Source organism: Eimeria acervulina, genomic scaffold (assembly GCF_000499425.1).
Source record: "Eimeria acervulina Houghton genomic scaffold, Eah_scaff69, whole genome shotgun sequence".
NCBI classification, from domain to species: Eukaryota; Apicomplexa; class Conoidasida; order Eucoccidiorida; family Eimeriidae; genus Eimeria; species Eimeria acervulina.
In genome coordinates, this window is record NW_013549655.1 from 43,801 (window position 1) to 57,463 (window position 13,663).

General features: G+C 51.5%; 2 protein-coding genes across 2 annotated transcripts in view; both read right to left on the reverse strand.

Annotated features, from left to right (window-relative positions):
• EAH_00012470 (hypothetical protein, conserved) overlaps positions 1-7,637 on the reverse strand; it is a gene marked incomplete at both ends in the record, with an annotated part of 17,387 nt that extends 9,750 nt beyond the window's left edge. Inside the window, 11 exons of the mRNA XM_013394679.1 lie at positions 762-939; positions 1,410-1,822; positions 2,194-3,138; positions 3,408-3,571; positions 4,133-4,408; positions 4,705-4,980; positions 5,177-5,278; positions 5,628-5,984; positions 6,148-6,554; positions 6,781-6,891; positions 7,233-7,637. Coding sequence (XP_013250133.1) covers positions 762-939; positions 1,410-1,822; positions 2,194-3,138; positions 3,408-3,571; positions 4,133-4,408; positions 4,705-4,980; positions 5,177-5,278; positions 5,628-5,984; positions 6,148-6,554; positions 6,781-6,891; positions 7,233-7,637 — 3,634 coding nt within the window. The remainder of the gene's footprint in view (positions 1-761; positions 940-1,409; positions 1,823-2,193; positions 3,139-3,407; positions 3,572-4,132; positions 4,409-4,704; positions 4,981-5,176; positions 5,279-5,627; positions 5,985-6,147; positions 6,555-6,780; positions 6,892-7,232) is intronic.
• Positions 7,638-9,575: 1,938 nt separating this feature from the next.
• Positions 9,576-13,663, reverse strand: EAH_00012480 (hypothetical protein, conserved; the record flags this gene model as incomplete). Its single annotated transcript, XM_013394680.1, has 11 exons — positions 9,576-9,659; positions 9,847-9,903; positions 10,031-10,267; positions 10,583-10,666; positions 10,940-11,132; positions 11,381-11,458; positions 11,673-11,821; positions 12,109-12,201; positions 12,451-12,717; positions 12,944-13,065; positions 13,288-13,663. The coding sequence occupies 11 exons, from the start codon at positions 13,661-13,663 to the stop codon at positions 9,576-9,578; spliced, it is 1,740 nt and encodes a 579-aa protein (XP_013250134.1).

The window sequence follows — 13,663 nt, forward strand, 5'->3', positions numbered from 1 at the left end:
TATATATATATATGTATATATTATATATATATTATATATAAAGTTATATGTATATATAAAGATGTATACCTATATGTATATTTATAGATAAAGATATATATATGAGTGTATCTATATATATATGTATATATATATATATATATATATGTGTATAAACATATATATAATTATGGATATATATAAATATCTATAGTTATATATATATGCTTATATAGGGGTATATATATATATATATATATGTATGCATGTACGTATGCATGTATGTGTGTGCATGTATATAAACTCTCCCTATATATATATATATATATATATATATGTAAATATATACTATATATATATAAATAGATATATTATATATATATAACTATATATCATTATAATAAAATTATAATAGTCATAAACTAATAATAATAATAATATTATAATACGATAAATATATGTTGTTAATAATCATAAAAGAGTAGTAATTATTATAACAATAATATTATTATATTAAAAAAATATATAGAATTATAATAATATTATCATATGATAAAACAATAGTAATAACTGTATAATTATTATATATATGTATATACATATCTACATATATATATATAAATATATTATATTATATATTATATATTATACTATATATTATGATGACGATAGTAAACTAACAGTGATAATAACAATGAAAGCACAAGAACAATAGCAGCAGAAGCAGCAGTTGCTGCTGCTTCTGCTGCTGCTGCAGTTATGTAATAATGCAAACAGTTTACCTAAGTCGAAGGGATCGCTAAGAACAGCAGCAGGCAGCAGCAGCGGGTTGTTTGCTGCTTGCTGCGGCAGCAGATCGTAGAGAGACCCCAACCTCTCTATCAAAGGAGACACCCGACGCCTGCTGCAGCTAGCAGCAAACTCAGCCTTCAGAGGCACTCGAGACAAGTAGTCTCCGTTCTGCAGCAGCAGCGGCAATAACAGCAGCAATAGCAGCAGTAGCGATAGAAGCAGCAAGAGCAGCAGCAGCAGAAATTGCAGCAGTGTCAGCCGCACCAACACCAGCAGCAGCATCAGGAGCGGCATCCGCAGCAGCATCACCAGCAGCATCATGAGCAGCAGCAGCAGCAGCAGCAGCAGCAGCAGCAGCAGCAACAGTCTCAACAGCAGCAGCAGCAACAGCAGCAGCAGCAGCAGCAGAAACACCAGCAACAGCAACACCAGCAGCAGCAACAGACTCAGCCGCAGAAGCAACAGCAGCAGCAACAGACTCAGCCGCAGAAGCAACAGCAGCAGCAACAGCAGCAGCAACAGCAGCAGCAACAGCAGCAGCAACAGCAGCAGGAAGTTTGTACGGGTAGGAAGACTTCAACTCTGCCAGATATGGTTCTTCGAATGACTGCACCGCACGGCAGCAGCCGTCTGTACACCTCAGCGTCTTCACTGCAGCCAAACCAAAGGCGAGAGGCCCCTAAGCGTAGACCTGCAGGCAAACCCTTCTCATCTGCTGCTGCTGCTGCTGCTGCTGGTGCTCCTACTGCTGCTGTGGGTGGTGCTCCAGCGCCCCCTGCTGCAGAGGCTGCTGCTGCGGAGGCTGCTGCAGCTGATGAGGCTCCATTTGATACTCCCGGGCCTGCTGCAGCAGCTACTGCTGCTGCTGCAGGTGCTGCTGCCGAGGTTGCCGCTGCTGCCGCTCCCTCTGTTGCTGCTGCTGCTGCTGCTGCTGCTTCCTGCTGCTGCGCTGCAGCCTCCGCAAGCCTCCAAGAAGCAGCAATCTCGCGAGACAGCTCTTGAGGGTTTTGCTGCCACAGAGACCCATCAGGAGACACCTGCAGCAGCCGACCTGCGCATACACCCGAAAGCTAGACAGGCAGCAGCAAGTATTGATTGCTCGCGCTCCAAACAGCAGCAAAAGCAGCCGCTACAGCAACGGATGCTGCTGCTGCTGCAACGGCGGCTGTAGCAGCTATTGCAGCAGCAATACCAACTATAACACAAAATCTGGCAGCAAACGAGAAAGAAGCAGCAGCACAAGCAGCTGCAGCAACAGCAACAGCCCTGGCAGCAGCAGCAGCAGAGCCAGCAAGACCAACAGCAGCAGAAAGAACAGCAGCAGCGGGAGCAGCAGCACCAGCACCAGCACGAACAGCAGCAGCAGGAGCAGCACCAGCAAGAACAGAAGCAGCAGCAGCAGCAGCAGCAGCAGGAACGCACCACTGGGGCTTGAAATCTCCACAAGGACCCCCAAAAGGGGGTTTGTATGAGGCCCTGCTTCAGGCTTCCTTTGCGGCAGAGCATCTTGCTGCTGCTGCTGCTGCTGCTGGTCTTGCTGCTGCTGCTGCTGCTGTTGATCTTGCTGCTCCTGACCCTCTGGCTGCTGCTGCATGTCTTGCTGCTGCTGAACGTCCGGCTGCTGCTGCTTGCTTTTTCGTTGCTGCTGCTGCTGTCGTGCTTGCTGTGATGGTGGCTTTTGCTGCTGCTGCTGCTGTTGCTGCTGCCGCTGTTGCTGTTGCTGTTGCTGTTCTTGCTGCTGCTGCTGGGCAGCTTGCTGCTGTTGTTTCTGCTGCTGCTGTTCCGGTTCCTCTGCACAGCACTCTGCTGCTGCTGCGCTCTGCTGCTGCAACTGCTGCTGCAGATACCCCAAGAGCGAAGCAGCAGTAAGACGAACAACAAGGCGGCAACCTCCTTGCAACTCAGCAGCAAAAAGAGACAGTTGCTGCTTCGCTATCTTCTCTGCTGCAGCACACAGCTCAGAAGCTCTTTCTAGTGTCTCTAACGAGGGCAACGGATGGCGTTTGTCCGCATCTTGCTGCTGCTGCTGCTGCTGCTGCTGCTGTTGCTGCTGCTGCTGCTGCTGGTGCTGCTGGTGCTGCTGCTGCTGTTGCTGGTGCTGAGATTGTTGTTGTTGCTGCTGCTGCTGCTGTTGCTGCTGCTGCTGCTTCTGTCGCAGAGAGGCTATTGCTGCAGCCCAGCTGCTGCAGTTATCCAGGAGACAGTTGTCTCTTCTTAAAGAGCAACTTGCTTCGGGCAGCAGCACGCGGCAGTCTTTCCACTCCCTCGTTGATAATGGTGTCGCTGCTGCTGCTGCTGCTGCTGCTGCCGCCGCTGCTGCTGCTGCTGCTGCCTCCGCCTCAGCCACAGCAGCAGCAGCACCTTTTTCTGCAGCGCAGCAGCAACAGCACCAGGCGCTCCCTTTGCCTTCACTCTCCTTTCTTTCCACACGTGCAGCAATTACCCCTAGGGTTTAGGGTTTAGGGTTTAGGGTTTAGGGTTTGTTGGCGGACTTGGTTGAAATTTGAGTATCGTCCTTCCAGTTTTTGTGTTTGTTTCTGTCTCGATTGGAGTGTATAGGGACCTCAGCTTTGCTCCTGCTGCATGCGAAGAGAAGAAGATTGTAGCTGTTGAGTTGAGGTGTACGTACACCTCACGAGAGCGCAGCGCTCCGTGGGTCTCTGCTGGTAAATCTAATAAACATTTTAATAAACTGCTGGCCTTTGAAGATTTGTACAGAGACCTCCACACTCTAAAACTCCTCAGTGGAGCTGACGATACACCCCGCCAACACCCCCGAGATGTGCTGCTGCTCGTTGCCCTGAAAAAGAAAACAACAATAATAAGCTGCTGCTGCTGCTGCTGCTGCTGCTGCTGCTGCTGGTGTTGCTTCTGTTGATGATGTAGCTGCTGCTGCTTCTGTTGATGATGCTGCTACTGTTGCTGCTGCTGCTTTTGTTGGTGGTGCTGCTAGTGCTGCTGCTGTTAATGATGCTGCTGCTGCTGTTCCTGTTGATGCTTCTGCTGTTGCTGTTGCTGTTGCTGCTGCTGTTGCTGCTGGTGTTCGTTCATTTGTTGTTTCTGGATTTGTTTATTTTACAGAGACGAAAAAAACAAACAAAAAAGACCAACGAAAAAAGAAGCAAAAACAGACACCAACAACAGCAGCAGAAGCTCTAGCAGCAGCAGCAGCATCATCAGCACCAGCACCAGCAGCAACAGCACAATCAGCAGCAGCAGCAGCATCAGCAACAGCAGCAGCACCACCACCACCACCACCAGCACCACCGCCAGCAGCACGAGCAGCAGCACGAGCAGCAGCAGCAGCACCAGCACCAGCACCAGCAGCAGCACGAGCAGCAGCAGCAGCAGAAGGAATTACCTATGGAAGACCGCTAGCAGCAAGGTTCCTGTGCGTTGCAGCAGGGTGCCTTCGAGTGTATATTCTCCGCTGCGGAGGAGACAGCCGAGGATGTGGGGAAACCGATCCCCTGGGATCGTCTCCCGGACGCATCGGGTGCTGCCCAGACACTCGGGAGTAGAGCCCCGCCCCACAGCAGCAAGCAGCTGCTGCAGCGACAGCAGCTGCAGCAAATGCTCAACTTGAGGCTCCGCCATGTGAGGAAAGAATCCATACACACGGCACTGCAGCGCCATCCTACACGTTAATGCACGCAGCAGCAGCAGCAGCAGCAGCAGCAGCACAGCAGCAACTGAAGCAGCAACAGGAGCAGCAGCTGCAGAAGCAACACCAACAGGAAAGCGGCTACACCAACGAAGATACCCGGCGAGGAGCAGCAAGGCAAATGCATGCAGCGTGCACAGCAGCAGCTAAAGGAGCAGCAGCACAAGCAGCAGCAGCAATGGCAGCAGCAAAGGCAGCCGCACTCATGAGAGCAGCAACTGTGCAGCAGCAGCAACAGCAGCAGCAGGAGGATAAAGGGTGCCGCCTACTGCCGCAGGAGGGGTCTCCTGTGCTGCTGCAGTTGCTGCAGATACGCAACAGGAATAGAGGCTTCTGATGCTTCAATTTCTGCTGCTGCTGCTGCTAGGCTACTGGGATCGGGATTGGAGACGATCCCACACGATCCCCCATCCGTAGGCTGCTCCTTCTGCTGCTCCTGCTGCTGCTGCTCCTGTTCAGCGTGCTGCTGCTGCTGCTGCTGCTGCTGCTGCTCACAGTCCTCCGTGGTCTTCTCAGCGAGAACGGCTGCAGCAGACTGCTTCCGCCTGAGGAGCCACAGCAGCGCAGCAGCAGCAGCAACTGCTGCAGTTGCTGCAGCAACAGCAGCAGCAACAGTGACACAGCAGGTGCAGCCAATGCACCAGCAACAGCAACAGCAGCCGCAGCAGCAACAGCTCCTTCTAAAGCTGCTGCTGCTGCTGCTGCTGCTCTCTCTCTCTGCCGATAGGAGACAGTCCTCACCTTGCAGCTGCGTCTGCTGCTGCTTGCTGCAGCAAACAGTGCAGCAGCAAACTCACAGATGTCTCCTCAGGAGGGACAGAATCCGCAAGAGACAAATAAACCCTGCAGCAGGCAGTAGCAACAGCAGCAGCCCTTACAGGAGCAGCAGCAACAGAAGCACCTCTTAGAGGAGCAGCAGCAGCAGCATCCATTACAATAGCAGCGGCAGCCAAAACGGCAGCAGCAAGGGCAGCAGCAGCATTGGCAACAGCAAGGGGAGGAGCAGCATTGGCAGCAGCAGCATCAGCAGCAGCAGCAGCAGCAGCGGCAGCAGACCGTGGTGCTGCAGCAGCAAGGCGGCAGTCTGCTGCAGCAGAAAGGGGTGTAGTTAGGGATAGCGGATACAGAAGCAAGCAGCAGCAAAGTTAGAGACACCACACCACCACGAGGAGCAAAGGTCTGTCTGGCCTACTGGGGCTTTTCTTCTTCTTTGTTTGCTGCAGAGGGTGCAGCAGCAGCAGCAGCAGCAGCAGCGTGCTCGGCAGCTGCTGCTGCTTCAGCCCCTTCCCGTTTGGCTCCCTGCCGCTTTTGCTGCTGCTGCTGCTGAGCTGCGCTTGTTTTTGTAGTACCGGAGGCGGAAGAAGGCGCAGCAGCAGCCGCAGCAGCAGCAGCAGCTTCTGCTGCTGCTGCTGCTTCCCGCTGCAGCGCCTTAAAAGACAAGACAGGGATTGTCTGCTGGTACTGCCTGTACACCTCGCGGTGTCTGCTGACCTCCTCAGCAGCAGCAACAAGCCGATTCAGAAACAAATCGGGGGTTTCCTGGTGTCTCCTGCTCATACAAACCCTAAACCCTAAACCCTAAACCTGTGATACGACCCTAAAGGGCCTAAACATGTTCCCCCATATGCTAGGCATGCACATCGCCAACCCTAAAACCCTAAACCCTAAACCCTAAACCCTAAACCCTTGCTGCTTGAGAGGGGGTTCCGGACTTGGTGCAGTCCTGGAGGGCGAGTATATCTACAGCGATTTTGGGATCTTTTGCTTCTGCTGCAGTGATGACAGCAGCAATGCTGCTGCTTTGTGCTGCAGCAAATGCTGCTGCTGCTTCCTCCGGGCGAGCAGCAGCAACAAGAAGAAAAAAATCTAAGCCTAAATCTGCTGCCTCTAAGGACAGCAGCAGCTGCGGCTGCCAGCTAAAACCCCATAGACACAGCAGCAGGTCCAGGGGCTCCTTTGCTGCTGCCGCTGCTGCCGCTGCTGCTGCTGTTTCTGCCTGCTGCTGCTGTTGTTGTTGTTGTTGCTGCTGCTGCTGCGCCAAAGCATTCGCCTTTGTTTGTCTTATTGCCGATTCATACTCTTTCACCAACACGGATATCACTCGAGCGACTTCCCCAGGCTGTACATACCGACAAACCCTAAACCCTAAACCCTAAACCCTAAACCCTAAACCCTAGACCTTACAAAGCAAACTACAGTCCTTTAGACTATGGGCGCATACGCTCTTGAGCAGGTTTAACCCCCAAGCTCGAAGCAACCCCAACCCCCAAAGCCTAAACCCTAAACACCCTAAACAACCAAAAACCTAAACCCTAAACCCTAAACCCTAAACCCTAAACCCTCACGGCAATGTCTGCAAGGGCCTTTGCTTTATTGTCGCTCAGCAAAGAATTCCTCTTGGCGTAAGCGAAGACCTCTTCTTCGCATGCAATCACAACGCGGCAGCCGCGAGGGCCCTAAGAGAAACAAACCGACCCCTAAACCCTAAACCCTAAACCCTAAACCCTAAACCCCTAAAGGCAGCACATCCCTTATTACTAAACCGGTTGGGAGACCTCAAAGTCTTGACCCTAAGGAAACCGTGTGAAGGGTTTGAGTTAAACCCCCTTAACTCTAAACACTAAACCCTAAACCCTAAACCCTAAACCCTAGACTTCAATTCCTAAACTATGAGAGTCTTCATATATAGGCTTATGGCCCCGGAGCCACCTGAATGTCCTCCTAAACCCTAAACCCTAAACCCTAACTCGGATGAATGATACGACAGCAGCGGAGACATCTCTGCGGCTGCGCTCACGGAAGAAGGGGCAGGGCTTTCTGCTCTCGCGTCTGCTGCTTCTGCTGCAGCCAGCAGCAAAGCGGAGCAGTCAACTGCTTCCTGCTCCTCAGCAGCAGGGCTGCCCTTCCCAGCATCTCCAGCAACAGCAGCAGCAGCAGACGCTGCAGCAGCAGCAGCAGAAGCAGCAGTTGCAGACGAAGGGGTGCTGCTCGGGAGGCCGGCCCCCGGCTGTGCCACTATAGCAGCAATGCAGCACCTGAAAGGAACAGCAGCAGCATCAGCAGCATTCTCTGCTGCATCAACAGCAGGAGCGCCCAACCTTCGGGGCCCAATCTCTTGAGGGCGCGCAGCAGCTGCTGCTGCAGCTGCTGCTGTTGCAGCCTTCGCTGCTGCAGCTTGTCCAGTCTTCCCCTTCACAGCCATTCTCAAACCCTAAACCCTAAACCCTAAACCCTAAACCCTAAGCAGCCCTTTGGGGGCCCCGCCCCAGTCGAGAGGGGGGCTCCCAGCAGGTGTATAGGGAGGTGAGCCTGAGGAGTTGCAGTATTTTTTCAGTTGGCTGATTATTTTTAATTGTTTTTTTAAATATAATATGGGAATATAATTTAAATTAATATTTAAATGCATTAATTTGCAGCTATTTACCCAGCCCTCAGCCCCAAAAAGTCGGGGGTGACCTTGAGAGAGGCGATGGGCGTACGGGGCAGGAGAAGAAACATCCATTATCTTCCTTGAAAAATAATTTATTTATTTATTTTTAAAATAAATAATTTTGTTTATTTTGTTTTATTAATTTTAATTGCCCTTTTTAGGGTATTTCTCTGAAATAAAATTCGACGCCCAACAATAGCGAGCGAGCAGAGCCGACGCAGACAAACGCCGGAGTTCAATCTGTAAAAATATAGAATAAATATTTAATTAATTTAATTTAATTTAATTTAATTTAATTAATTAATTTAAGTTATTCAATAAACCCAATTTCAAGCAATCGATAGATAGACAGATCTCTACTATACTCGTCTCTGTCGCCGCCCTCACCTCTTACTCTTATATTTTCTGCATTATCTCTGTCTCCTCTCAAAATAAAAATAATAAATAATAATTAATTAATATAAAATTAATAATTCTCCTTTAATCTAATTAACAATACTACCCGAATGAGATAATATATCCTCAGCATCAAAATAATAACACTTCGCTTGTACCTGAAACCTGTTCTTCTGTCTGCCGCTCCAGCCATTAAAGAGACGCTCCTCCTCTCCTTGTCTCTGATTTCAAGGTGTACATACACCTCAATATAATATAATGTATGACATATAATAATATATGTCATATATTGAGGTGTATGCACACCTATATTAATACTATATATTAAGGCTTTATGCCTGCTGCAGCCTCAGCCCCTCTCGTATGCTGCATATTAATTACCCTATTGCTGCTTTACTTCTAATCCCCTCTGACAACAACAAAAAGAAAATAAAATTATATTTCAATTCATAAGACACACAATTCACCAGAGACGCTCTGCTCTGAAGAATGGGGGGCCCCCCTGGGGCCCCCAAACTCCAAACCCGGAGGCCCCTGCCACATCCCCCAAGTCCAATATATATGAAAATATATACTTTATATATATATTATATAATATAATATATATATATATATATTAAAGAAAAGAAAAAAACGTCTTCGCATGCAGTTGCTGTGCCCCTCTATGCACTTCCTAGTTAATATTCCTTCGCTGCAAGAGAACATTCGTAGGGCCCCCTTTCATTAATAGCCAACCCTCTCCACATAGGGGGGCCCCCAGAACAGAGACACCAGTAACACTTGTGGGGCCTCATAGGGGGCCCCTATTCGGGGGGCCCCAAGGGAGGCCCCTAATGTGGGGCCTCATAGGAGGCCCCAAATGGGAACGCCCACGGGGGGTCCCTAACAAGGGCCCCTACTACATGGGGCCCCTAAAGAGGAGGGCCCCTACGGGGGCCCCCTACAGGGAGCCATAACTGGGGGGCCCCATATGGGGGCCCTCAAAGAAGGGCCCCCAAAAGGGGGCCCCCAAAGAGGGCCCACAAAGAAGGGCCCCCAAAGCGGGCCCCTACAGAGGACCCCCAAACAGGGCCCCCACAGAGGACCCTCAAGGGAAGGGCCCCAAAGAGGGCCCCCACAGAGGGCCCCCAAAGGGGGCTCCCAAGGAGGGGCCCCCAAAGAGGGCCCCCAAAGGGGGCCCCCAAGGGAGGGCCCCCACAGAGGGCCCCCAAAGAGGGCCCCCAAAGGGGGCCCCCAAGGAAGGGCCCCCAAAGAGGGCCCTGGCTGAGTTCGTCTTGGAGGGGCCCCTGATTTGTGTAGTATGTTTGTGAAGATTTATAATCTGAACTCGGGCTTGAGAATAATAAATTTTTGTTTGTCTTCCGTCGCCTCCATCTTGCAGACTTTGTGCACCACCGCCTGTGCGAGACACCCGCGCACAGCCCGAACCCTAAACCCTAAACCCTAAACCCTAAACCCTAAACCCTAAATCCTTGACACTAAAGTGTCTACAAACGAATGAGAAGAGTCCCCAAACCCTAAACCCTAAAACTGAAACCGCAAGTGTTGTCTTCTCAGCCCATAAACCCTAAACCCTAAACCCTACTTGAATACGCTTGAAGTCGTCGTTCTTCTCCTTGACTTTAAATGCGCTCATGAAGTCCTGCAGCAACAGCAGCACCACAGCAGCAGCAGCAGCATGTGGCTGTCTCTGCATCTCTGCTGCAGCGTATGCCTCGTAGGTCTAGTCTAGGGTCTAGGGTTTAGGGTTTAGGGTTTGATTAGAGTACCTTCACCGCCATTCTTCCCATGTGCTGCTGCATAACACGAACCACCTTTGCCTCCAGCGTTTCCTGCGTCTCTATTTGCTGCTGCGCGCTGCCTGCTGCTGCTTCTTGCTGCTGGGGCCCACCCCCCTGGGGGCCCCTCGACACTGCAGCAGCAGCCATTCGGGAGTCTGAAGAGAGGGCCCCAGGGGCCCCAGGGCCCCCTGTCTGCCCGTCTTGTGCTTTCTCCTCAGCGCCCTCCTAAACAGCAGCAGCAGCAGCAGCAACAGCATGGCCGCGAGCTAGTCAGCAGCAAACGCAGCAGCAGCAGCTGCCCTCAAAAACAGAGACCCCCAATACACCCCTCCGTCGCTAGCTAGGCAGGTGGACCCCAGCTAGCTAGCTAGACAGCTAGCTATCTAGCTAGCTAGCTAGATAGATAGATAGGTACATAGATAGCCAGATAAACATACAAACAAACTAGCTAGACAGACAGGTACCCAGTTGTCTAGCTAGCTAGATAGTAAGCAAGAAAGATAGCTAGCTAGCTAGCTAGCTAGCTAGCTAGCTACGTACTTCGTCGTCGTCTTCCGAGTCATACTGGTGCAGCTCTGCGTCCGCCTCTTCATCCCTCGCCTTCTCCAACAAATTCTTCATTTTCTAAGGCGAAGATACAAAATAAATTAAAGAAATCTAATAAATAAATAAATAAATAAATAAATAAATAGACAGATAAATAAATACGCATAAACAAGCAGCATGCGAACAGCAGCAGGAGCAGCAGCAGCAACAGCAACGGCAGTAGCAAAATCACCAGCAGAACACCAGCACCAGTACTAGCAACAGAACCATCAGCAGCAGCAGCAACAGCAGCAGCAGCAGCAGCAGCAGCCGCAAGAGCAGCAGCAGCAAGAGCAGCAGCAGGAATTGAACCTGTCCAAAGGAGGTGAGAGGGTCTTCTGGGTCTTCATCAGTTTCTTCTTCTACAGGGTCTGCTTCAACTGCTTCAGCAGCAGCATTTTCTTTTGCTTCTTGCGGCGCTTCTCCACCCTCATCATCGCTCCGCTCTCCGTCTTCGAAGTCCCAGCTCACCGCCTCCTGCCGCAGATTCCCAATGCTCAAAGCGCTGCAGCAGCAGCAGCAGCAGCAGCAGCAGCAGCAGCAAAAGCAGCAGCAGTAGCAGTAGCAAAAACCGCCATGAGTCTACACCTGAGCACTTCCAGTAATAAACAAACATTTCGCCCTCGCTTTGTGCCCTGTAGATAGAGTGGAGAGGCAATTGCTGCAGCTGCAACTGCTGCTGCTGCTGCTGCTGCAGCTGCAGCTGCTGCTGCTGCTGCTGCAGCTGCAGCTGCTGCTGCTGCTGTGACGTACGAGTCGATGTATTCGTTGGCCGCTCCCTTTCCACCTCTTTTGTCTTTGAGGAAACTCTTTAGTCTCTTCTTTTTCTGTCTGTACACAACAACAAAAGCAGCAGAAGCGCAGCAGAGAGCAGCAGCTGCACACTCAGCACTGCAGCAGCAGCAGCAGCAGCAGGTCGGAGTGCAGCAGAAAGCTAGGGTTTATTGTGGTTTGTGTGTGTGTGCGTGTGTGTGCGTGTATACGGGGGTTAGTAGATTTCAAGGGTTTAGGGTTTGCGAGGGTTTAGGGTTTTAGGGCGAAGGACCTTTCAAGCCCGAGTTCATCTTCAAGTACTCCCGCTGCTGCTGCTGCTGCTGCTTTGGGCCTCTTGCTGTCATCTTCGCTGTCGCTGCCTCGCCGCAGCCCCACAGCACGACGCGTAAGCATTGCATCTAGAGAGGCTTGCGCGCGAGACTGCACACAAACCCTAAACCCTAAACCCTAAACCCTAAACCGCAAACCACTCCCGAACCCCAAATCGAAGGCAAACGCTCAGGCAGCAGGAGGAACAGCAAAATATGTACAAGCAGCAGCAACAGCAGCAGCAGCAGCAGATCTATAAGCAGAAGCAGCAGAAGCCAAACACGCATTAACTACAGCACCAGAGGGAAGACGTACATACGCAGCACTAGCAGCAGCAGCAGCACTAGCAGCAGCCGCAGAAGCACTAGCAGCAGCAGCAGCAGCAGCAGCAGGCGTACCCTCGACTCTAACTCTTCTGGAGTGGATTGCTGCACTGCAGCAGCGCGTTCAAATGTTAGCCACTCGGAGACAGGCAGCAAATCCAGAGAGCCCTACACGCAGCAAACAACCCTAAACCCTAAACCCTAAACCCTAAACCCTAAACCCTAAAGCCTAAACCCTAAGCCCTAAACCCTGGAGCTTAAACTCGACGCAGATGCATTCACACGAAAAGGCATTCACACCCCAACCAATGCCACGAGTTACTATTATTATGCTACCGCTGCTGCTGTTGCTGCTGCTCCTGCTAGCCCTTCTGCTGTTGCTGCTGTTGCTGCTGCTGCTGTTGCTGCTGCAGCTACCTGGTTTTCAACTAGCAGAAAGAAGCAAGAGGCATCCACGTCGTTCTTCCGAGATATAAATGTCTTCTGCTGCGGCCGCCGCGCCGGGGTGGGGGGAGGAGACTGCTGTTGTTGTTGTTGCTGCTGCTGCTGCTGCTGCTGCTGCTGCTGTTGCTGCTCTTCTTGCTGCTGCTGTTCGGGCTGCAGCACATCGGATGAGTCCCGGAGACGCCACGGTGCTGCTGCTGCTGCTGCAGCGACGACATGCGGCTCTGCTGTTTCTGGTAGCTGCAGCAGACAGCAGGCAGCGACACAAAGCATTGCTGCTGCTGCTGCTACTGTTCTTTCTGCTGCTGCTGTTCCTGCTGCAGTTGCTGCAGTTGTTCCTGCTGCTGCTGCTGCTAAACCGGGTAGCCCGGGTGCTGCGTTGCAGCAGCGGGCACATCATCAGCATCCGCATCCGCACCAGCAGCAGCAGCAGCAGCAGCAGCAGCAGCAGCAGCAGCAGCCTCACTGCAGGCAAATCCCTAGTAATAGAAAGCGGCAGCTTCCACGCCTTCAAACTCTCTGGAAATTTCCCAACAAATAAACCGCGAGAAGATCTCAGACCTCCGAAACGCAATCGTCGAACCGCACCTGAACCCCACAAACCCTAAACCCTAAACCCTAAACCCTAAACCCTTAAACAATCCATATCCATAAGCAGCTATTAACAATCCCAAACCCTTGACCTTGGGGTTTACGGCGACACTCGGGGCGCCAAACCCTAAAATTCGCAAACCCCTTAAAACTTCCGCCCTAAACCCTAAACCCTAAACCCTAAACCCTAATAGGGTTTCAGGTGTACAGACACCGCACCACCTCTCTGCAGAAGCTGCTGCGCCACGTCTTCAAAAGGCACGCAGTCGGGAGGGGGCCCCGCATTCGAGGGGGAGGGGGAGGAGATCAATCCCCCTTGAAAGGGCCTCGCGTTGTTATTGCTGTTGCTGCTGTTGCTGTTGCTGTTGCTGCTGTTGCTGCTTCCGGGTGTGGAGTTGAAGCCGCGATTCAGAGAAGCGCTGAGAGGCTGACTGCTGCTCCAAGGGATAAGTTGCTGCTGATGCTGCTGCTCGATCTGCTGCTTCAAGCTCAGAGTTCGACCCTGCTGCTGCTGCTGTTGTTGTTGCTGCTGCTGCTGCTGCCGCTTGCGCTGCAGGTCTGGTGTACGCAAGGGCTTCACTAGGAGGCCCCTCAT